The 25,178-nt window shown below is 44.1% G+C and overlaps 1 protein-coding gene across 2 annotated transcripts in view; it reads left to right on the top strand.

Moving 5' to 3' along the window:
• The first annotated feature begins 7,120 nt into the window (after positions 1-7,120).
• Positions 7,121-25,178, top strand: part of LOC110501822 (zinc finger protein 423) — a 151,465-nt gene continuing 133,407 nt past the window's right edge. For both annotated transcript variants that reach the window (XM_036954080.2, XM_090205863.1), the window contains exon 1: positions 7,121-8,225. In XM_036954080.2, the coding sequence (XP_036809975.1) occupies positions 8,186-8,225 (40 nt within the window). In that variant the 5' untranslated portion in view covers positions 7,121-8,185. The remainder of the gene's footprint in view (positions 8,226-25,178) is intronic.

The following is a 25,178-nucleotide window of genomic DNA, read 5'->3' on the forward strand; positions in this document are numbered from 1 at the left end:
AAGGGACGTTTGTCAAACATGGATGAGATCAAATGTATCTTTTCCAACCTTAGGCAGTGAGTGATACGTTGTAAAATCAATCCATTTTTTACCACTAGATGGTGCTATAGAGCCATTCAACTTTTATTTTTGAAACCACTGCATCGCCAATATCAAATGTTTAGTCTTCTCTGAAATGAAAAGGCTAAAATCTATTATATCAGATGTCCCAGTTGAAATGTTTTCATTGCTGTTTTGCCACAGGCCTGTAATATTTTTCATTATTTTCTTTCTTAGTAATTTTTTGTTCTGTATTAGTTTAAGTGGAAGAAGCACTGAACTCATAATTGAGATTACAGGGAAACAATCTTGTTACTGAAAATGCTCTGCAACAGATAAAGGTGCCAGACTTTTTGAGAATGAAATCAACTTCTCTTCAATTCTATTTTCATCCATTTCATGTTGTGCACCATGGCAACTGTGTTATGTTTTGATTCTGTGGTATCAAAAAGTGTATTAATACGTACCCAGTCTGAACACCATTGAGGCTTACATGAGGACATAGGCAATAAATATTGTTTCCCGATATAACAGTAATGATGGCTCTATTCAAAGTTTGAATCCAATAAGTTTACTTTCAGAAAATGTCTATCTGTGCTGAGAAACAATGCTATTGTTGGCTGAGATAGAGACTGTATGTGTATTTCCAGTACACTGTCGGTTGTACATTGCTGAAGAACAAGTTGGGGGGAAAAATCTACTACTGTTTGTTCTCATTTGGCTGTGTGTATTGCAGGATGCACACGGTCATGGTTGGATTAGAGTTAGTGTCTGTTGGTGGTAGGGTGTGATTGTGGTGTGAGTTTAGGAGTTAGTCGTGTGATCGTGGCACACAGATTCCGTGTGACTGTATGAGTGGGTGGACATGTGTGGCCAGGCATGTTCACCAGTTGTTTGTCTCCAATTCCTGATCACAGGCCCTCGGCTGCAGCTGTGAAGAATCCATCGACTCTCAAAGTATTAGCGAAATGTTAATGCTTAATTTCACCAGCTGAGAAATGTTGATTGGAGCTTTGTGGGAGAAGGGAAAAACAAGCTATGAAGCAGAGGAATGGCTAGACTGAAAGATGGATAATCAGATTGACGAATCAACTGCTTAAATACAAAAAAAAATGCGCACATACCTCCAACTTTTAACCCATGTTTTTGCACATGTAAGCCTACATACAGGAAGCAATCATGTTGAGAACAGATTTTTTTTGTTGCACAGGAGGGCCCTCCCCTGAAGCCTACATATACTTTCCACTCCTGAGTTCACAATTGGATATCAATCAAAATGTATCACTATGACTATTCCTGGCACCGTTGTGTCAGAATTCACAGGATCTGATCTGCAGTTGTCTCTTAATGGGACGTGTTTCTTCGTTACCTTTACCCCACATTGGGCCTGTGTGTGCTGCTGTGAATGAGATCTTCATTAGGATCCTCCAGTCCCCCCCCCCCTGCCATTGCCACGGATGAGTGCCAGGTAGGCACTCTAACAGCCAAACATGTTGATAATTAGACCCCTGTTATTGGAAGGTGTTATCACAACCATTAACATTATAATGTGTGGGTATCTATAAGGGGTGGGGTTGATTGATTTGGGGTAGGTAGCTTTGTTTGTCGAGATTGATGCCCCTTACTCATTTACAGTGCCTTGCGAAAGTATTCGGCCCCCTTGAACTTTGCGACCTTTTGCCACATTTCAGGCTTCAAACATAAAGATATAAAACTGTATTTTTTTGTGAAGAATCAACAACAAGTGGGACACAATCATGAAGTGGAACGACATTTACTGGATATTTCAAACTTTTTTAACAAATCAAAAACTGAAAAATTGGGCGTGCAAAATTATTCAGCCCCTTTACTTTCAGTGCAGCAAACTCTCTCCAGAAGTTCAGTGAGGATCTCTGAATGATCCAATGTTGACCTAAATGACTAATGATGATAAATGCAATCCACCTGTGTGTAATCAAGTCTCCGTATAAATGCACCTGCACTGTGATAGTCTCAGAGGTCCGTTAAAAGCGCAGAGAGCATCATGAAGAACAAGGAACACACCAGGCAGGTCCGAGATACTGTTGTGAAGAAGTTTAATGCCGGATTTGGATACAAAAAGATTTCCCAAGCTTTAAACATCCCAAGGAGCACTGTGCAAGCGATAATATTGAAATGGAAGGAGTATCAGACCACTGCAAATCTACCAAGACCTGGCCGTCCCTCTAAACTTTCAGCTCATACAAGGAGAAGACTGATCAGAGATGCAGCCAAGAGGCCCATGATCACTCTGGATGAACTGCAGAGATCTACAGCTGAGGTGGGAGACTCTGTCCATAGGACAACAATCAGTCGTATATTGCACAAATCTGGCCTTTATGGAAGAGTGGCAAGAAGAAAGCCATTTATTAAAGATATCCATAAAAAGTGTCGTTTAAAGTTTGCCACAGGCCACCTGGGAGACACACCAAACATGTGGAAGAAGGTGCTCTGGTCAGATGAAACCAAAATGTAACTTTTTGGCAACAATGCAAAACGTTATGTTTGGCGTAAAAGCAACACAGCTGAACACACCATCCCCACTGTCAAACATGATGGTGGCAGCATCATGGTTTGGGCCTGCTTTTCTTCAGCAGGGACAGGGAAGATGGTTAAAATTGATGGGAAGATGGATGGAGCCAAATACAGGACCATTCTGGAAGAAAACCTGATGGAGTCTGCAAAAGACCTGAGACTGGGACGGAGATTTGTCTTCCAACAAGACAATGATCCAAAACATAAAGCAAAATCTACAATGGACTGGTTCAAAAATAAACATATCCAGGTGTTAGAATGGCCAAGTCAAAGTCCAGACCTGAATCCAATCGAGAATCTGTGGAAAGAACTGAAAACTGCTGTTCACAAATGCTCTCCATCCAACCTCACTGAGCTCGAGCTGTTTTGCACGGAGGAATGGGAAAAAATGTCAGTCTCTCGATGTGCAAAACTGATAGAGACATACCCCAAGCGACTTACAGCTGTAATCGCAGCAAAAGGTGGCGCTACAAAGTATTAACTTAAGGGGGCTGAATAATTTTGCACGCCCAATTTTTCAGTTTTTGATTTGTTAAAAAAGTTTGAAATATCCAATAAATGTTGTTCCACTTCATGATTGTGTCCCACTTGTTGTTGATTCTTCACAAAAAAATACAGTTTTATATCTTTATGTTTGAAGCCTGAAATGTGGCAAAAGGTCGCAAAGTTCAAGGGGGCCGAATACTTTCGCAAGGCACTGTAAATGTCATGGAGGGTCAATCAGAAAGCCTCTATATTATGATTGAGCACGTGTCTCTGGTACATTTTGATCATGTGTACTGTATGACATTTATTATTGAGGGGAAATGTGCACTGTAGTCTGCATGTATTTGTCTCGTGGTATGAAGTGTATGCATGGGATAAGAGTGAAGTCACCCACTCTTTGACTCTCTCTCTCACACAAACACACAGTACAGAGAGATGAGAGGCTGTGTATTTTGTTTCCATCCAGTCTACAAGACACATTTCCTTTTTTCCCCTCTGCCTTTTTGGCAAAAACATGCTTCTCTTTCTCTTTTTTTCCTTCAGTTTTCCTCCCCAAAGTTGGTTGGCTTGACTGTGCCGCCATTCCTCAGTTCCTCAACATCAGCGACAGATCCGGCAAAGCCCCTGTGCACAAAAGGCTTTAATTGGGTTAAGTTTGTCCGCCACAGATAACATTTCTCTTTCTGTTGAGAATAAAACAAATTGCTGGCACTAATGGCACTGTTTAATGTAGCTCTTATTATTATGGATGAAGGAAATTAGGAAGAGACTCCCTACAGAGAGCTGATGTCGTGGGAGTGAGTGCATTGTTGCAGCTCACCAGAAAAGATTTTTGCTGGAGTGCCGTCATCCTTGCCTTTGCCTCCACTTCCCCCTTTCACTGCCAAAAATACACATAACACACTTTTTAAACCCAGTATGGGCAGAAATCCCATTGAATGTGCATTCACACAAAAGTCATGAATGAGTGGCATATTCTAGGTGGGAGAAAATATGAGGAAAAAGTTCTAACTTAACAAACGGAAAACATAATAGATGTACATTGGGGTCCGAAATGATTGAAACCCTTGATAAACATGATCAATAATATATACTGAGCTATATTCTACGCAAAAACAAATGGGGAAATATTATTTTATACTAATACAATTGATAAGTGGAAGATTTTTTTTTCCTAAAAGAAGTATGGGTCAAAATCATTGACACCCCTATAGATTCTTATAAATATAGTAGTCTGTTATTGGTAATGGTGCTAACCTCTCACCATTACCAATAACAGGGGAGGTTAGCATGTTTTGGAGCTATGATCTGTGTAATATTCTTTATCGTCATTATTCACGATTCATTTAGGATGATCTGTAATCATGGTAGCATCCACATTAAAGTAGAAGTGTTTAGAAACATATTCTATTCTTATTTACAATAAAAGGTACTCCCAAATGACCCAATACATTATTATTCATTTCTATTGGGCCAAAATAACCTGAAACACAACCAAAACAAACTGAAAATGCATCCAACAAGTTTGTATAGTCACAAGCGTAGTCATTGCATGCTGGGAATATGGGACCAAATACTAAACTTGTGACTACTTTATTTCTAAGAATCTTTATGGGTGTCAATAGTTTTGATCCCTAACTTTTTGAGAAATAGCATTACTTGTTAAACAAAATCTATTTCTCTGAGCAATTGTATTAGTATAAAATAGTATATTTTCACTATTTTTGGAGCATACAATATTGCTCTGTATTTGATTAATTTATTTTATACAGTCATTATTGCTCATCTTTATCAAGGGTGTCAATTTCAGACCCCTCTATACATGGATACATGAATATCCCAACAAGCAGCACCCTCCTCCCCCTCCTCCAATCTCCCCTCATCATCATTATTGTTCTCTGGTCCATGGAGGCCTGTTCATGTGTAGAGCATCTGAAATCACTGTGCTGCCAAACCCCAAACTGTGGTGGGGAACCTGAGCAACAGCAGAACAAAGAATTCCTCCATGCACATTTGGCTGGAGTTTAACACAGTCAGAGGAAATGGATTAATCTTAAGTGACAAAAGAATATACAGTTAAAAATTGGGCAAATGTGTATTTTCCCATGCATATTTATTTAAAAAAGATACTAGAGGCAAAATGATTCCTCTGCTCTCACCTTATTGCTCACTATCTACACACAGACACCACGCTTAAGAGACAAAAAGAGTGTGGCTTTGCAGTATTTAAATCAGTTATGTCTAATTATTTCCTTTAAAAATAGCTTATCTAGGGCAAAACCAATGAGATGTAACATTGTCTGTGGAAGTGGGGGGGGGGGGGGGGGGGGCTAGCAGAGCTGGCAAGAGTTCAGCTGAACAGAACAGAGAGAATCCGCTGTAGGCAACATAAATATAACATGAACTCTCCAGGCTTGTGACAGTACAGTGAGGGAGTGTTTAACAGGGCTTTCTGAGGCTAGTCCTACTACACCAATAATATACATGTATTTAAGGTGGAGAGGCAATGGGAGAGGGACGGACAGGAAACGGACTGTTGTTTCCATCAACTCTGTTGTTTGTGTGACAGGTGTATTGGTGTGCTCCTTCACATCCTTGTCAATTTTCATGTGTCATCATTAACTGTGTTACCAATAATCAAACAGCATTTCAAATCAAGCAACAACACAGTGATGTCTACATTGTAATGTGAGTCAATAAAATGTGCATTGCAGTCACATTACACATGCTGATCTAAATCAATGTAGGCCTACATGAACTATGCAGACATCCCCAAATCAAATATGCTAAACTGGTTTTCTAATACAAAATCCAGTTAAACAGAACAGCATTATTTTTCAACTAACTATACTACATGTCCCTTCTCCTAATACTTCCACAGCCCTTTTAGATTTGCCTAATGATTCTACTGGCCCAGTGTGGGGAATCAAAATGGCAAGCAGGATATTCATATGTCCCTGCGTTGTTACTGCTAGACCAGAGATTGTCTTAATTAATATCAGCCACGTCTTTTTGCCTTATTCAAAGCTGGTTGATGCTCTATAAAACCAAATCCGAACGATGACAGAGGGTGTAATCGCGTGCTATGTGATTCAACAATACTACTTTTAGAAACCATTCATCTCTCGGCTGTCCTTGACCCTTAAGGAGCTTGTAATGTGGGCTATTTTCCTCCTTTGTATTTATCGAAGAATAAGGGACCACTGCGGAGAGATTTTACCCTTGTGTGCCAGCGGCCTCTCTCTGGGACGCCACAAGCGCTTTAAAAGCGGTCTCCAGGCGCGCGCTCATTTCAGGGGGAGTTCAGACGAGACAAGAGGGGCCCCCACCTCAACGGGGGTCAATTTTAAAGGCCGCTCCGTCTCACGACGGGGGCGAGGCTCAATCTGCAGGACACCCCGCAGGTCAAGACAGGGAGGGAGCCCACCAAGTTATCCATGACAACGTTCGGGCAGCTCTAGCTTGGTCAAAGAGCACACTGTGCAGGAGAGAAAATAACAAAGCACCATGTGATTTTAAATATTTTTCTGGCTCATATTGGCAACATGTCCCTTTTCTGTAGGGGACAAACACACGAATTGCAGTCCTAGTCTGAACTGTTAGGGCTCAGCAGTTTGCCCCAACACATAACTCCTGACATTATGAGTTCCGTTGGTGTTGAAAACATATGGCCCTCTAATAGGTCCTGTCCGAGGGTTAAGCTTACCACAAGTGAGGGCCCAGACCCCTTTGATAAAACAACATAAATACATTGCTAGGCCGATTATTTCAAATACATAAAACATGTGAATAATTACATGACAGGGATTTATATTTGTATTCGGTGCATTTAGAAAGCCACCACGCACAATATAGGCCCATATAAAAAATACAATCCAGTCAGACTAATTTATGATAAAATATAAACAATTAGGCCTATGTATGTAAAAAAAAAAATATCAGGTTGCAATTTCACGACTACCGACTTTTAGAAAAATAATTTAAACATAATTGACAACAGTCGTCACCCCTAGTGAGAAAGTAGCGCACGACTAACCAATTTAAGATGGAAAGGACTAAAACCGAATCCGGTCCGTATTTTTCACGCGCTGTGCAGAATTCTTTGATGCTCCGTGTTTTGGCCCCGATCCGTGCTCCAAGTTGAGCTGTAGTTTCCATGGCTGACCATGGTTTGGTGCTGTTGGCTCTCTCTGTCTGTTCAACCCAGGCTGTGCATAGCTCCCTGCGGGATCAGAGCGCTCCCCCGCCGGGACCCTACTCTCACATCCTCCTGCTGGGACACGGCTACATTTCCAGCCAAGCCTGGCTTTATTATGTGTGTCTGCGCTGCAGCCCCGCCAGCAGTCGGATCGGGAGGCGGAGGGAAGACCAGAGTCAGGACAAAGAAAAAGGTAGAGAGAGGCTAAATACTACAAACATTTGACTGATTTCAGGATTTAAAAACACAAATCCCCAAGGGGTGAAAATGCTGGGTAAGGTTGCATTACCCATGCCACCTTCTGAAAAATAACGGACGAAGGGAGGTTCGGTGTTCGCAAGATTAGGGTGAAAAAGAGACTTATTCCGAGAACTGCACCAACAAACCCTCAAGACGAAGAGGAAACGGAGACAACGTAACGCTTGATTTAACGGAATTCTATAATTGTATAGTCAATGTCATCGTATTTTGATGTATTGGCACCTTTCTAACGGCCCGATCAGGTGTTACCGCATGGCTGTCATTTTGGCGTTGGCTGTCTCTTGAAACTTGGACTCTACCGATTAAGTCGCCTATAGCTAAGGTGTTTATGAACGTAAAGGAGCAAAAGATACTGTCGTCACGGACTCCGAAAGAAAGACGCGTTATTCCGTTAATTCTACAGGTTGAGTCCAGCCGAAGAAGTTACATTGCTGGAGTATCCGGGCGCAGCGCCTCTCCACAGCTCCAAATTGTATAGACTACTCACCTCCCCTTTAACTGGACTATAGGATACTATCAGACTTAAGTTGCCGCATTGCAACAGGAAAAGAAGTGAAAAACACGCCAGCTGAAGTATCCATCTATATGACTGTTTTCGCAAAACATTAGAGATCGATACGAGAAGAAAATACTTTTCACAATCCAGAGATGTCTAGACGAAAACAGGCCAAACCGCGCTCCGTAAAAGGTAAGTTGTTTTAATGGGGACAAACTCTCGCATGACCAATAAGATTTCATGACTACCTTTTGGCCTTGGTTATGTAATTCAACAATTAAATATCCTCACTGTGTTTTATTTATATATATATATATCAAACAAAAGCCTAAGCAATTTAGAGGGGGAAATAATAGATAGGCCTAATTTATCCGGTCCAACACAGCCAACTTTTTGTAGTGTTGCAATAGTGACTCAGGTCTTCCTGGTCAGTTGATTACTTAATTGATTTAAAATTGTGGCCACATTTGTTACTTGACTAGACTGCAATGTGTTTGTTTCATTCGCTACTGTTCACCTGTATCGTGGAGATGTGTGTATTGATGGTCACCCCTGCTGTGTATGACGCGCATTAAGCCCGTGCATTCCCACATCTTGCATATGTTGTTTTTCCATCGCCATGATTAAACTATAGGCATATTGGTTTGTTTTACTTGCTAGACCGTTTTCTTGGTAACCTGTATTTTCTAGTCAAATTCAATTGGACCGCATCCGTGAACTGAGAGCGAGATGATACTGAGCCATTACAGTGAAGTGGACGGGCAAGGGGCATTTGGCTCGTTTTGCCTCTGTGGAAACCAGATGGGCAATGGGGTGGCCATGTGGTCCCGAATTATTACCCCTCCCCCAATTTGTCTTTTTGTTCTAATTGGTGGCAACAACGTGCAATGGTTTATTTAGGTTGAAAGGTTATAAAGCCTACATTGTTTTCATTATTTATTTCTTGTTTTGTTAGTTGTGCTCTCTGTACATGCAGTGGATGGTTCACCAAGACTAATGGCAAGTTGAAAATGGGTTGATGACCACGGGGGTTGGTATGTTTCTGAGTCAACAGAGATTGGTGTCATGACCTCTCCAGATACCTTTGGTGTCTACTAAAATATACACTGGTTCAAAGCAAGACATTTTAAAATGATCACATATAGGCTGAATATGGGAAAGGGATCACTTGATTATTTCAACAATTACTAATATCGCTGAACTAACTACAAGGCAAATACAGGTAACTCCCAAAATAAAGTAAACACTTGAGTAAATCAGGGTTACAAAGTATATTGAAGGCAGGTGCTTCCACACAGGTGTGGTTCCTGAATCAATTAAGCAATTAACATCCCATCATGCTTAGGGTCACGTATAAAATGCCCAGTTTCCCGTTATTTCAGCTGCTATGGCTAGAATTAAAGATCTCAAGAGGGGTCTCAAAGGAGCATAGTGGGTGTGTGTCTGTCAATCACCATATCTCAACACAAGTGAAAACTTATGGGAAACAGCGTTTTCCACCACATCAACAAAACACCAAATTATGGAATTTCTCGTGGAAGAATGGTGTCGCATCCCTCCAACAAAGTTCCAGACACTGGTAGAATCTATGCCAAGCCACATTGAAGCTGTTCTGGCAGCTCGTGGTGGCACAATGCCCTATTAAGATTCCTTTATTTTGACAGTTACCTGAACATGTACTACATTTCATGTGAAAACAAATCCCCATTTCTCTGCTTAAAGCAACCCAGTCTTTGTACTGTTTTGTATCCTGAGTGTGTGTGTGTGTTTGGCAGTGGCAGCTTGTGGCTTTGAATAAACAAAGCTTGTGCTTAGTCAGTGATGCACAGCAGCCAGAGGCCAGATCTATGTGTAACTAAGATGTGTTCTGTTGCTATCTCCCCACAACACCTTTCCCACTAACTGGCATATTCTCAAATTATGAGTGAGCGTCAGTGGTACAGGGCATGCACCAGGGATTATTTGTGTTTTTCCTGTGTCCTCTTGTCTCTCACCTGCTCACTCAACTCCTACGAGTGCCTGTCAATGCCAATGCTCAAATCAAATATTATTGGTCACATACACATATTTAGCAGATGTTATTGCGGGTGTAGCGAAATGCTTGTGTTCCTAGCTCCAACAGTGCAGTAATATCGAACAGTGCAGTAGTATCTAACAATTCACCATAATACACACATTTAAACGTAAAAGAATGGAATTAAGAAATATATAAATATTAGATTGAGCATTGTCGGAGTGGCATTGACTAAAATACAGTAGAATAGAATACAGTATATACCGGCTATGATGAAAAAGGATTTGAGGAAACTACCAATCCTTGTTATCATCAGTAGGTTGTGGTGGAAGGATTTACTATCCTAATTGTAGATAGCTAATTGAGGTTGCATTAATAGCTATGATTGGCTGTTTTACTAAATAGGGAGGGGGAGAGGGGAGCGAGTGGTTCTTATCAAAATATTATTTCTCCCGATTAATCCCTTTTTAATGTGTGTCTTTGCGTAGAGTGCCTGGCCGGGGTATTTCTGTTTCATATCTCCCCCGTCCCCATGAGTATTTCATGCATTATGTAGTGATGATTATTACTTAATTACACATTAATAAATCCTCTTCATTTACAGGACATTAAGCGGGAATGAGTGCACATGACATCCAGGGAGCGAGAGAGCACTTATTTATTTTCCACAGTGTTGTTTAGTCAATCAAATCAAATGGGACCTTTAACCTGGGATGGGGGAGAAGGAGCCGTTGGAACAAGGCTTGTTCTAGGGCTCCACCTCCCCTCTGCTTCCCCCTTCTTTCCACGCAAATTCCACCAGTAGTACTGTTTACACCAGCTTCCCCTATCAATTCAACATTTTTCTAAGTTGCAGTAAAATCTTCAAACATCTTAATCTATTTCTTTAGCTCCACCTGGCTGAGATTGTAATGTTTCTCTTCTCTAGATTATGTAGTGTAGATATTCATTTTGTGCGCCCGTTTTATGTTGACATAATAGAGTACTTGATTGTATTATTTGTGCAGTTAAATCGTCTCTCAATCTACATTATGGTTAGATTATTCAGTTGCTCGTACACCTTTGTAGTAACACTGTAATTACCTAAGTAGTAACATTGTATTAACATGTGATTAATTGCATAGCAATAGTAAGAGTTGAGCGTTTTTTTGTTATACAAGAAGAAAAGGGATTGTTCTTTATTACATATTTTGTTATAACACAAACTATGCAATTTCCAAAGCAATTGAGCACCCTGTAACAACAATGCTGGTACTCAAGTAATTATAGTGTTAATTATATACAGGCGAGCATCTCATTGAAAGTGTTACTGCTGCATATTGTTATGGATTGATGTGGATTTGTTTTTCAGGAAGTGTGTGTGTGAAGCATATCCCTGGCATCCCTCTACCCCTCTCTCTGCCTTCCTAAAACCATCAATTTTAACATTAAATGGCATTGTTATTGTCACCTAGGCTTTTGGTAGCACAGCCAAAGTTTCATTGGTCAACAGGCTGTTATAAAACAGTGAAGTGAGATACCACAGGGCAGATTGAGTGATGAGAGCCTGCTCCCCTGTCTTTATTCTCGTGTGTGTGTTTGTGTTTGTGTTTGTGTGTGCGCGCGCGCGTAAGAGGGAAAAGCGAGAAAGTCCGGTTTGTCTCTTTCACATTATATACAGCCAGTGATATTACACTTTTATGTGCCTTTGTGTTTACTAGCAGCAGGCAGGCATGAAATGTCTTTTAGCAATAGTTTTTTCAATCTGTGAGTATAGAAGACTGTTGCCCTGTATTAATGGTAGGTGAACCACAAAATAGATTTTTCCAAGCCTTTGTAAAATGTTCATTGACTACACAGCAGGGAGAGTGATTTTTGTCTTGTATTTTGATATGACCAAAAAAGTAATTGGTCATTGTTCAGCCACAGCGGTCGACTATTTTTATATAGAGCTTATTTGTTGGCACAATATCATATGGATTTTGCACATTTTTCAAGATGGGAAAGGGGGGGCTTTTCTAAAGGTACAGTACTCTTCAGTTACATGAGTCATTGAAATAGGAAATGGAATAAACTGCTTATAGTGGGCTGAATCTTACAATAAACGTTGCTCTAGAATCAGTCGGTTATTTTAAAGATTTTGTCAGGGATGGATCTGATTCTTCCTTCCTTCAAAATAAAATGTAATTGGTCACAGGTGCTGAATACATCAGGTGTAGACTTTACAGTGAAATGCTGAACACATCAGGTGTAGACTTTACAGTGAAATGCTGAACACATCAGGTGTAGACTTTACAGTGAAATGCTGAACACATCAGGTGTAGACTTTACAGTGAAATGCTGAACACATCAGGTGTAGACTTTACAGTGAAATGATGTGTAGACTTTACAGTGAAATGCTGAACACATCAGGTGTAGACTTTACAGTGAAATGCTGAACACATCAGGTGTAGACTTTACAGTGAAATGCTGAACACATCAGGTGTAGACTTTACAGTGAAATGCTGAACACATCAGGTGTAGACTTTACAGTGAAATGCGGAATACATCAGGTGTAGACTTTACAGTGAAATGTTTACTTATGAGCCCTTTCCCAACAATGCAGTTAAAAAGTAAGACACATATTTTCTAAATTAAAAAAAGGAAATGGTAACACAATAAAAACAATAACGAGGCTATATACAAGGAGTACCAGTACAGAGTGAATGTGCAGGGGTATGAGTTAATTGAGGTAATACAGTATGTTCATGTGGGTCGGGGTAATAGTGACTCGGCAATCAGGAAGTATAATAAACAGTGTAGCAGCAGCGTATGTAAAGTGTGTGTTGGAGTGTGAGTGTTGTATTAGTGTGTGGGTGGAGTCTAGTGAGTGTCCATATAGGCAGTGCAATGGACTCAAAACAATTAAGACAAATAATAAAAAAGAGATTCAAAGTAAATTGTCCGGGTAGCCATTTTTATTAACTGTTCAGCACTCTTATGGTTTGGGGGTAGAAGCTGTTCAGGTGCCTTTTGGTCAGACTTGACCCACAGTAGCAGAGTGAACAGTCTATGACTTGGGTGGCAGTAGTCAATGACAATATTTAGTAGGGCCTTCCTCTGACACCCCCTGATATAGAGGTTCTGGATGGCAGGGAGTTCGACCCCAGTGATGTACTGGGCCGTATGCACTACCCTCTGCAGTGCCTTGAGGTCGGAGGCCGAACAGTTGCCAAACCAAGCGGTGATGCAGCCAGTCAAGATGCTCTACAGGAAGGAACTTCCTTCCTTCCTGTAGTGTAGAGTAGTCTTACTCTACAGCGGTCCCTACTGGTGTGGAGATGTGTGTGCCCAGGCAGGGTGAGCTCCCTTGCGGCCAGTGTGTCTGCCATTGACAACTCCTTATCAGCAGCCTGCCTGCTAGTGTGTATGGAAGGATCTGTCTTAATGGAAGAGCTCAGTCGTAGGCTGTGCCATTGTACCGGCTTAGCACCAGGGTTTATCAGCGCTCTAGACTTACTGGGCCGTAACCACGGTCCGCTCAGGACCCTCTCCGCTCCGCGCTTCCTTTCTAAAGAGCCAGCGACGCCGGGGTGACTTTTGCTATTAATTATGTTTGTGTGGTTGGTTCCCTCTCCACTGCTCCCCCTGAAACCCCCCCACCCCTCCGGCCTGCCAACCATAGCTCCCTCACCAGTACCTCCCTGTGGAGTCTGTCCTCTCCTAGGTCCCTCACTCTCAAACTCTGTGCTGCTGCATTGGGCAGATTAAGATGTGTTGGAACAATGCTTTCAGAAAGTTTTGCTCCTAATCTGCTCCTTCCTGTGCAAATGATGTGTACAGGACCGTAGCCTCAGAACGGCCAATACTCTCTCTACCCTACGAGCCAAGATTTTTTTTTTTTTTTTTAAACATTTTTAGAACAGTCAAATATTGTGCAATGTTAACCTGAGGGCGTGTGGAATGGCCCACCTGTTGTTTGATGTTGAACCAGGCTGATCTGTGGCAGACACCCAGAGTTAACCAGCCTAAACGCCTGAGCAAGGTGCAGGCTCCGTAAATGGGATATGTCAAGCGCAGCTCTTTGTGAGCCTGTGAGTGGTTTAGTGAGTGTGTGTGTTAATGTGTTTTGTGTGTACATGTCAGTGCAGTGTCTCCAGTGTGGGCAGAGGGCTGTGACCCAGCTCTGCTTTGACCTCGGAGAGAGAAGGCCAGAACCATGAACCTTCTGGAGGATAGCTACAAGAGCCAGATCAGCACTAGCAGAACACTGCTGTTTGTCTGGTCCAACAGCGTAGGCAGAGGTATTCATGTTCATTTCCCCCTTTATTTCTTCCTGTTCAGTTTCCTCCTACTTTCAACCCTTCCCGTCTTTGTCACCTCTCTTCCTCCTGCTCTCCTCTCATCTCCTCTGTCTCCTTGGCCCGCCATGATGTCCGTGAGGCTGTGTTCATGCTCCTTTCTCTAGGCAGCTGCTCCTCGATCCCACAGTTTCTCCATAGACTGTACATTAAACATAAGCAAAGGGGGCAATTAAGCACCTTCGCCACACCTGGCTGATGCATATATTTATTGAGAAGCTACTCGCTTGGAAGGCTCCTCGTCCCAGCTCTGATGATTAAAGGGTGGTTGTTGGGGAGGGGAGGGGAGGGGAGAGGAGAGGGCCTGATGCTGAAGTCATTAATGAAGAGCTTTGGTCCTGTGTTGACCCCTGCTGACCCCTGCAGCCTGCCTTGTGTATTACGTGTTTTACTTTTCTATTATTTCTCTTTTCTTTCTCTCTGCGTTGTTGGGAAGGACCCGTAAGTAAGCATTTCACTGTTAGTCGACACCTGTTGTTTACCAAGCATGTAACGAATAAATTGGATTCGATTTTTACCTCTTGCCAGGAGTTGCTAGGCCTCCTGCTGGCCAGGCCCTAGATAATGGATCCTGCTTGGGTCCTGGGCTCCTTCCAGGGCTAGTATGGGTCTCAGAGCTGCAGGGGGAGGCAACTGGAACAGTCCTGGGTGGGAGATGGGAGACTTACTGTGCCCACGCACCAGGAAAAATCCTCCAATAGCTTCCTTCTGCTCAACCTATTGATTCCACTGCGCCTGGAAACTTTCCTCTGAAATACGTGTGGAGTTAAAAACCGAGAGAAATTACTCCAAAGGATTGAGTGCCCTGGGCTGTGTGTATACATTTGCTGTGTTGGGTTATTAAATAGCTCTTTGAATCACAAAATATCAAGTACATTCAGGAAGAAGATGAAGAAACACAGAACTCCCACTTCATCCTAGTGTGAAGTGGTAATTACGTATATTATTATATTTTTAGTAATGATTAGCAAAGTATTTTACATGAATGAATGACATTTATATTTGTGTCAAATCGTCAGTTGGCAACCCATCCTTTACGGGATTAATTAACCCTTAAACAAACATTACAATAATGTGATAATTCAGTAATCATTTTTCCGGTGTTCTGTGCAGTGCACAGACTAAAAAAGAAATAGATGCATAATAGTAAATAAGGTTATCCAAGCAATAATTATAACCCCAGAGCAGTAAAAAGAATACAAATACAGATAAATAAATGCAGAAAAATTTGTATGAGAATGTAAAAATACTTTTGAAAATGAAGCATTTCATATCCTATTCTTTGGTCCAATATTTGTCTTGGTCTTGTTGCTTGGGCTTTTAAGCCTACGCTACATGTTTGATTCTATCAGCATGACAATGCTGCACCATGCCACAGACCTGAATAAAGTCATGGTTAAAAGTATGGCTAGGAATTGCCAGAGGCCTCACGATATGATATTATCATGACATTTAGGTGTGGGAATTATATTCTCACGATTCTATATGTATTGTGATTCGATACTATGATTTTATTGCAATTCGATGCTCCAAACATATTGCTCTCCATATGTCTGCTGCAAGACAAGAGCAAACAAATTTTGATCAGTCATGGAAATAAAAGTGTTGAAAACAAATTGGCTCCCTGTTAGAAGTTGGAAGATGGAGAACAAGCTATGAATGTAAAATACTGGAGTGTTGGTGCGGCTAGCGCAAAATAGTATTGCGATATTGTTAAAACGATACGTAATATCGTCAGAAAATATCCCCATCTGCAACTGTGTCTAGTCTTTTGAGCTTCAATAGGACACTAAGGAGATTTGTGTTTTGAGAAAAGCGCTTCTCTGTGTTTTGCAGTATAGAGCCTTGATACAGCTTGCAATGTCATCTCCAAATTGATTTAAGCTGTGAAGCAGCCTCTCTCTATCCCAGGGCTAGACACTTGCCTAGAACCTCGCATCATACATTAGTATTTAGCTCAGACAGAATTAGTCCTTATTGTAGCCTTCCTTAATGCTGGCCTCACAACCTCGGAGAATGGCTAGTCCTTGATTATGAAGTCACTTGTGTTTGTCAGATTTATTTTAATTCAATTCCTCTGTCAAATGGCGAGCACCCCCTACAGAGGCCAAAATGATTTGCCTTGCAAAGAGCAGGGTGAGGAGGGGGGGGAAGACACTATTAAAGTCGCTCTCGATTTCAGCGCAAAAATGACATTTACAAAGCATGCACACATTTGACATGTTTTCATTTGCTGTTAGTCTTGCCCGTGGTGCATTTTCACTTCACACACACATTGTTGGATGGTGAGCTACTTACAGATGGTGTTCCCATGAGAGAGAGGGTGAAAAGGCCTCCCCCTTTCCATGTCTCCCTCCTTTCTCACACTTCTTGTAATTTTCCTATTGAAGTTCAAATGAAATGATCTAAATCAGGGAAGTTTTGTGTGTATGTTTTTGGTTTTACTATCCATGTGGAGACATTTTGTTGGTCCCCACAAGGAAAAAGCCTATTTTAGGTGTTAGGGTTAGAATTCTAGTCCATGTGAATTGATGCGTTGATGGCCGGAAACAGAGTCCATATGTTGAGATGTGTGAAGATGAGAAGGAAGGCCTCTGCTCCCAGTCACAGCTCTGTATTGTTCTACCTCCAATGCCACGAAGGACTGGAAGCCACTGGAGAATAGAGGTGGGTGTGGGAACGAGGTGCAGATGTGTGAGAGAGATAAGAGATGTGTTTGTCTTTATGAAGTAGTCTTTCCAGGGGGACGTTTAGCTTGTAGTCTAATGAGGATTGTGCCGACCCACCAGCCAAACATCAAGAACAGTAGTCTAGCTGTCCAACATTGTCTGTCCACTGAAACCATCTGTCTGTGAGTGCCACTCTAACGGCAACAGTCTGAGTAGACCGTTTGAGGCTTTTTGAGTGTGTGTGAAGGAAGGAGTTGAAAGAGAAGAAGTCTTAAAAAATATATAAAATCAGATTTTTTTTTCATTTTCCTTTCCCCTAATAAATCCTTTATGTCACCATCAAACAGGGGCTGAGAGACAGCGTGAGAGTCTGCAGAAAGAGAATAGGAGTGCGGGTGAGAGGATATTGCTGTGTTCTGTGGGGCTCCTGTGTTGGTCGATGGATCTCTGCTTTAAAAATGTAGAGTCTAGCCCTGGTCCAGCCATGTTGACGTGCAGTCCAGGGACCATCCTCTCCTCTTCCCCGAACATACATTGGGAGGGCAGTGGAGGCTGGATTAGAGTGGTGCCCTGCATCACCATGTCGATGGTAATGCCCTGCTCAGCTTCTACAGTGAAGGTCTAGTTGGAAGCTATCAGGGGTTTCCATAGTGACACATCTTCACCTCAACTTCATCTGTAAAATGTTCCCTTTCTCAGCACGGTCCGTATGGCTATAGTAGGACTCACGGTGTCCAGACATTAAAACGGAATTCAACTGTAGGAAATCAACTAAATACATTGAATTTAGTATAAAATGCATTCATTTGCCCAAGATTATTGTAAGACCTAAACAAAATGCATCAGTGATTTGTATTTTCCTCCAGCTTTCTGAAGTTTGCCCCTGTACAGTGGGGCAAAAAAGTATTTAGTCAACCACCAATTGTGCAAGTTCTCCCACCTAAAAAGATGAGAGAGGCCTGTAATTTTCATCATAGGTACACTTAAACTGTGACAGACAAAATTAGAAAAAAAAATGTAGGATTGTTAATGAATTTATTTGCAAATTATGGTGGAAAATAAGTATTTGGTCAATAACAAAAGTTTCTCAATACTTTGTTATATACCCTTTGTTGGCAATGACAGAGGTTTCATCTTCAATGCCCTTGTTGATGGAAGGTTTTCACTCAAAATCACACGATACATGGCCCCATTCATTCTTTCCTTTACACGGATCAGTCGTCCTGGTCCCTTTGCAGAAAAACAGCCCCAAAGCATGATGTTTCCACCCTCATGCTTCACAGTAGGTATGGTGTTCTTTGGATGCAACTCAGCATTCTTTGTCCTCCGAACACGACGAGTTGAGGTTTTACCAAAAAGTTATATTTTGGTTTCATCTGACCATATGACATTCTCCCAATCTTCTTCTGGATCATCCAAATGCTTTCTAGCAAACTTCAGACGGGCCTGGACATGTACTGGCTTAAGCAGGGGGACATGTCTGGCACTGCAGGATTTGAGTCTCTGGCGGCGTAGTGTGTTACTGATGGTAGGCTGTGTTACTTTGGTCCCAGCTCTCTGCAGGTCATTCACTAGGTCCCCCCGTGTGGTTCTGGGATTTTTGCTCACCGTTCTTGTGATCATTTTGACCCCACGGGGTGAGATCTTGCGTGGAGCCCCAGATCGAGGGAGATTATCAGTGGTCTTGTATGTCTTCCATTTCCTAATAATTGCTCCCACAGTTGATTTCTTCAAACCAAGCTGCTTACCTATTGCAGATTCAGTCTTCCCAGCCTGGTGCAGGTCGACAATTTTGTTTCTGGTGTCCTTTGACAGCTCTTTGGTCTTGGCCATAGTGGAGTTTGGAGTGTGACTGTTTTGAGGTTGTGGACAGGTGTCTTTTATACTGATAACAAGTTCAAACAGGTGCCATTAATACAGGTAACGAGTGGAGGACTCTTATAGAAGAAGTTACCGGTCTGTGAGAGCCAGAAATCTTGCTTGTTTGTAGGTGACCAAATACTTATTTTCCACCATAATTTGCAAATAAATTCATAAAAAATCCTACAATGTGATTTTCTGGATTTTTTTTCAAATTTTGTCTGTCATAGTGTACCTATGATGAAATTACAGGTCTCTCTCATCTTTTTAAGTGGGAGAACTTGCACAATTGGTGGCTGACCCACTGTATGTGTGTGCACGTTTGTCTACCACTTAGCGATGATGCTGATGTCATGACAACGGTCTTTTGGTAGATGGAAAGGTTACCAAAAACCTTCTCAATTAAATGTTAACTACACAGTAGCCTATGCCTACCTGGCAGAATGATTTCATGATCATTTGCACCTATCCAGTGGCCATTTGTTTTGCAAACTCTGCAGTATATTGCTAATCAAACAAAGGTCTCTAGATGGTGCGCAGTTGACAAAGAAAACAGATTTGATAAGGCTCTACTAAAGTTAGTGGCAGTGATTGAGGAGACTGACTAGTAAAAGTTGAATGTGTTAGTGTTTGGGATAAGAGGAACCCTCTCCTGCCGCACCAAGCAGGCAGGCGGCAGGCTGTGTGAGGCTGTGGGTCTCAGAAGGAGCGTGACTGCAGAGTTAATCTCTCCTCCAGTGATTTGAGAGCCACAAAGCTCCTCCAGAAAAGGGGCCTGCTGTAATGCCTAATCAAGTCTGTATCAAACTAAATAATGCCTTAGTGTGAAATTGGAATCTCAAGTCAAAAAGCACTCCCCAGACTGTACTACAGGGTAAGGCAATTAAGGGTCCCCATTCTGCCTCTCTCTCCCAAGCTGCCCCGGGTGCTCTCTGAGTCTGATGCCATTTTCATTGTGTGTGTCTGGATCGGTGAACATGTGTGTACCTCCCTAAGGCTGTGTTTACACAGGCAGCCCAATTCTGATCTTTTGCACACATTTATAAACAGCAGAGCTGATCTGATTGGTCAAAATACCTATAAAAAGATCAGAATTGGGCTGCCCGTGTAAATGCAGCCTAAGTGCATGTGTGCCTGTGCCTTTGCATGTATGTGTGTCTCCCTGTGTGGCTGTGTTTCCCCTGTACGTGTGAATATGTCTGTCTGCATGTGTATGTCTCTCCCTGTCTCTGAGCATGTCTATATGAGCGGGTCTCAATCTGTACATGCGGCTGTGAGTAGGGTACAGTGGTGGTGTAACTCTGTGCAGCACTTCTATTCCTGGAGGGTCTCCTGAGGGCCTGTAATCCAGAGAGGCTTTCCTCCTCCTCCTAGGTCACCAGTCAAATGCTAGCTTTTTGGGGTGGGGTGGAGGGACAGAAGTCTGTCTCTTTCTCTGTCGTCCCCCCCCCCCATGTTCCTGTTGTGAACCTGTGTCACACTCAATGATTGCGGGAGGCAGCCCTTGTGATTTAATCATGTCTGCTTTTCTCTTCACAAATGTTCCTATTCCTCTTTTCTATCCCCTGTTCCCTCCCACCCTCCTACATTCTTTCTCTTCCTCTCTCTGGTGTTTTATGTACAAGCTGGAGGTATATTGAAATAATTTCCCTCTCTGCTCTGACAGTTGAGAAAGATGAAAAACCACATTGGAGATCTGAGAGGCCCTTTAATCTTCCACTGTGTTGTCTGCTCTCTAACATAGTGGAGACAGGTGTGTGTGTGTGTGTGTGTGTATGTATATATACATATAAAGCTGAGTGTTTCTCTTGGTGTTGAGAAGGGTGGATTTGTTGTCGGCTGATGAGCTCTTGGCGCTGTTTCTGAAGCTGAGTGTGTGGATTCCTTAGCTCCCTGAGACAAAGGTAGAACAGGCAGGCTCAGGCAGGCGCAGACGGTGCAGAATCAAAAGGAATGGGTTGACACAGCACCCAGGGCTTTCTTCAGGAAATGCCTGCTGACGACAAGAGTGAGAAACACAGCACAGTCAGGAGTGGGACATGTGTACAAAGGGGAGGAGGTGTGTGTGATAAAACCACAGCTTTGTGAAGACACGGGACCTATCCTGTGAGTGTAAACATAATTGGCCTGTCTTCCATGTGCCCCTTTTCTCCCTTCCACTGAGTCACCAGTGTCCCAGCTCTTACTTGACCCTGATTTACGACCCTATTTGAACAGGACTTCTTCCGTGCGTGTGTGTGTATGTTTGATCCAGGCTAAAGAGAGTGATCAGAGCCTTCCACACCTGACACCCCTCAACTTTGCTGCTCTGGTGTTGGTTGGAGACCAGCCAGGTGGATCCTGTTCTGGTGTGGAACTCTGCTTTGTGGTGGAATGTAATACGCCAGTCAGGCATTCTGCTCCTCCATTGACTTTCTCCACCAGATAAAGGCCTTTTCTTTTTGGTTGTGTCTGGGGTTGGTTCTGCCAGTGCTCCTCTTGTTGTAGAGCTGGGGCTAAGGCTGAGTCTTGGCGTGGGTGCTGCTGCTTGGATGCTCCAGGCAAGAGAAAGAGAGAGTGAGTGATCAAGCCAGGGAGACGGTGTGTGCTTCACAGAGCTCTGCTTGGCTCAGACTAGCCAAGTTCTCCCCAGGGCATCAGCCAAGAGCTGCCTGAGAAGACCGAACCTGAAAACCCACGACCACTGCTAGTCATCCACCCACACTCCTATCCTCCATCCTCTGCTCTTCCACTCCAATCATCCATCCTCTGCTCTTCCACTCCTATCCTCCATCCTTTGCTCTTCCACTCCTATCCTCCCTTCTCTGCTCTTCCATTCCTATCCTCCCTTCTCTGCTCTTCCACTCCTATCCTCCATCCTCTGCTCTTCCACTCCTATCCTCCATTCTCTGCTCTTCCACTCCTATCCTCCATCCTCTGCTCTTCCACTCCTATCCTCCCTTCTCTGCTCTTCCATTCCTATCCTCCCTTCTCTGCTCTTCCACTCCTATCCTCCATCCTCTGCTCTTCCACTCCTATCCTCCATTCTCTGCTCTTCCACTCCTATCCTCCATCCTCTGCTCTTCCACTCCTATCCTCCATCCTCTGCTCTTCCACTCCTTTCCTCCATCCTCTGCTCTTCCACTCCTTTCCTCCATCCTCTGCTCTTCCACTCCTATCCTCCCTCCTCTGCTCTTCCACTCCTATCCTCCCTCCTCTGCTGTTCCACTCCTATCCTCCCTCCTCTGCTCTTCCACTCCTATCCTCCCTTCTCTGCTCTTCCACTCCTATCCTCCATCCTCTGCTCTTCCACTCCTATCCTCCATTCTCTGCTCTTCCACTCCTATCCTCCATCCTCTGCTCTTCCACTCCTATCCTCCATCCTCTGCTCTTCCACTCCTTTCCTCCATCCTCTGCTCTTCCACTCCTTTCCTCCATCCTCTGCTCTTCCACTCCTATCCTCCCTCCTCTGCTCTTCCACTCCTATCCTCCCTCCTCTGCTGTTCCACTCCTATCCTCCCTCCTCTGCTCTTCCACTCCTATCCTCCCTTCTCTGCTCTTCCACGCCTACCCTCCATCCTCTGCTCTTCCACTCCTATCCTCCCTTCTCTGCTCTTCCACTCCCATCCTCCCTTCTCTGCTCTTCTACTTCTATCCTCCCTTCTCTGCTCTTCCACTCCTATCCTCCCTTCTCTGCTCTTCCACTCCTATCCTCCCTTCTCTGCTCTTCCACTCCTATCCTCCATCCTCTGCTCTTCCACTCCTATCCTCCCTTCTCTGCTCTTCCACTCCTATCCCCCCTTCTCTGCTCTTCCACTCCTATCCTCCATCCTCTGCTCTTCCACTCCTATCCTCCCTTCTCTGCTCTTCCACTCCTATCCTCCATCCTCTGCTCTTCCACTCCTATCCTCCCTTCTCTGCTCTTCCACTCCTATCCCCCCTTCTCTGCTCTTCCACTCCTATCCTCCATCCTCTGCTCTTCCACTCCTATCCTCCATCCTCTGCTCTTCCACTCCTATCCTCCATCCTCTGCTCTTCCACTCCTTTCCTCCATCCTCTGCTCTTCCACTCCTATCCTCCATCCTCTGCTCTTCCACTCCTATCCTCCCTTCTCTTCTCTTCCACTCCTATCCTCCATCCTCTGCTCTTCCACTCCTATCCTCCATCCTCTGCTCTTCCACTCCTATCCTCCCTTCTCTGCTCTTCCACTCCTATCCCCCTTCTCTGCTCTTCCACTCCTATCCTCCATCCTCTGCTCTTCCACTCCTATCCTCCATCCTCTGCTCTTCCACTCCTATCCTCCATCCTCTGCTCTTCCACTCCTATCCTCCATCCTCTGCTCTTCCACTCCTATCCTCCATCCTCTGCTCTTCCACTCCTATCCTCCATCCTCTGCTCTTCCACTCCTATCCTCCCTTCTCTTCTCTTCCACTCCTATCCTCCATCCTCTGCTCTTCCACTCCTATCCTCCATCCTCTGCTCTTCCACTCCTATCCTCCATCCTTTGCTCTTCCACTCCTATCTTCCCTCCTCTGCTCTTCCACTCCTATCCTCCCTCCTCTGCTCTTCCACTCCTATCCTCCCTCCTCTGCTCTTCCACTCCTATCCTCCCTCCTCTGCTCTTCCACTCCTATCCTCCCTTCTCTGCTCTTCCACGCCTATCCTCCATCCTCTGCTCTTCCACTCCTATCCTCCCTTCTCTGCTCTTCCACTCCTATCCTCCCTTCTCTGCTCTTCCACGCCTATCCTCCATCCTATGCTCTTCCACTCCTATCCTCCCTTCTCTGCTCTTCCACTCCCATCCTCCCTTCTCTGCTCTTCCACTCCTATCCTCCCTTCTCTGCTCTTCCACTCCTATCCTCCATCCTCTGCTCTTCCACTCCTATCCTCCCTTCCTCTCTCTCTCCAGCTCTCTCCATTCTCGCTTGTCCTCTGTAGAGGCGGGGGTTGTTTGGTTACGGTAGAGGCGGGGGTTGTTTGGTTACGGGAGGGAGCTAGTGGTGGGGGGGGGGGGGGGGGCTGGAGGGCTCGGCAGGATTTTGGAGCAGCAATGCCCTCAGTGAGGGAGGCAGAGCTGTGGGCCCTGTCAAGCTTTGTGTTTTTTTCTCTTTGCCATCTAAGCTCTCTGCTGTGTTCCCCCTTTACCCATTTGTGCTTTTCTGGCCAGTGGTGGTGGTTTGTGTTTTTAAGGCTGTTTTGTGCGGCAGAGCGGTTTCAGTGCTGATAAAAGTATTTGGTTAATCAGCTTCTGTCGCTGTCCCATGGTGGTGGCTTGGAGGACAGACCATTGAAGTTAGAGTTCCCCGGGGGATGGCTTGGGCTGCAGATTGGCATCACGCTTGGCCAGTGGTAGAGCGGCGGCGACCAGAGGGACACTGCAGCCAGCCAATGGGTGAGCCCCACAGGATCCGAGGGGGAGGAGGTGGGGACAGGGGTGGGGGTTGGATGGGAGGGTTGGATCTATGTGCCTGTGTTCTGTCCAGCAGGAAATTCCAGGCCCCCGCCCTCCTGGGCCTGTAGACAGTGTGTGATTGGCCAGAGTGACCCGGTGCAGTGATAAGAGCCCCTGCAGGCCCCTCTCAGCCCCCTCTGTTAACACTTCCTCTGTGAACACAGCTAGCGCAGAGGAGCACCCTGGGAATTGCCATCCCTGCCATTGTGCCCACGTTGTCGTTTGATTATGGTTTGGTTGGGAATGGCAGGGCAGACAATGGGGCCCTGCGTGTTGTGGTGAAGCTTTAGCTGCAGTGGGGGTGAGGAGAGGGGGGATAGAGATGCAGATTGACTGCAGCACTCAGCTCTACACTTCCATCACTTTGATGAATGACTCATAGCTGTGTAGATATTAGTTTTTAATGGCTTGTTTTCTAAGTTATGACTACATTGTTGTTGTCTTGCTGTTAGTGGTGAGTTGGTTTAGTCCTCCCCTGTGTTAGTCCCAACGTGCCAGTCAGTGTGTCTAGCTGCAGACGACCCTGGTTGCTGGCCTTCTAGTCAGGACTACAATGATGTTCAGCTCTCTTCACTGGCAGAGGAATCCTCTTGTATTCCAGTCGCGTGTCTTTGTGTGTTTGCGCACGATGTAGTGAGCCGCAAGAGTCGGTCTAGCACCAAGCCCTAATCCCCAACTGTGTTCGTATGTATGAATGTATATGAGAGGATGAGACAGATCGAGTGGATGAGTCTCTCTTGAGTGAATGCGTGTGTAGGAAAATGAGAGAGAGAGAGAGAGAGTGTGTCAGATCATGTGAGCAGGACTCTGTGTGTGAGGAGATGGGTGTCGTCAGTAGTATTGCTTGCTCCC

This window comes from Oncorhynchus mykiss, chromosome 2 (assembly GCF_057628025.1).
Source record: "Oncorhynchus mykiss isolate SJ-2025 chromosome 2, ASM5762802v1, whole genome shotgun sequence".
In the NCBI taxonomy this organism is placed as follows: domain Eukaryota; kingdom Metazoa; phylum Chordata; class Actinopteri; order Salmoniformes; family Salmonidae; genus Oncorhynchus; species Oncorhynchus mykiss.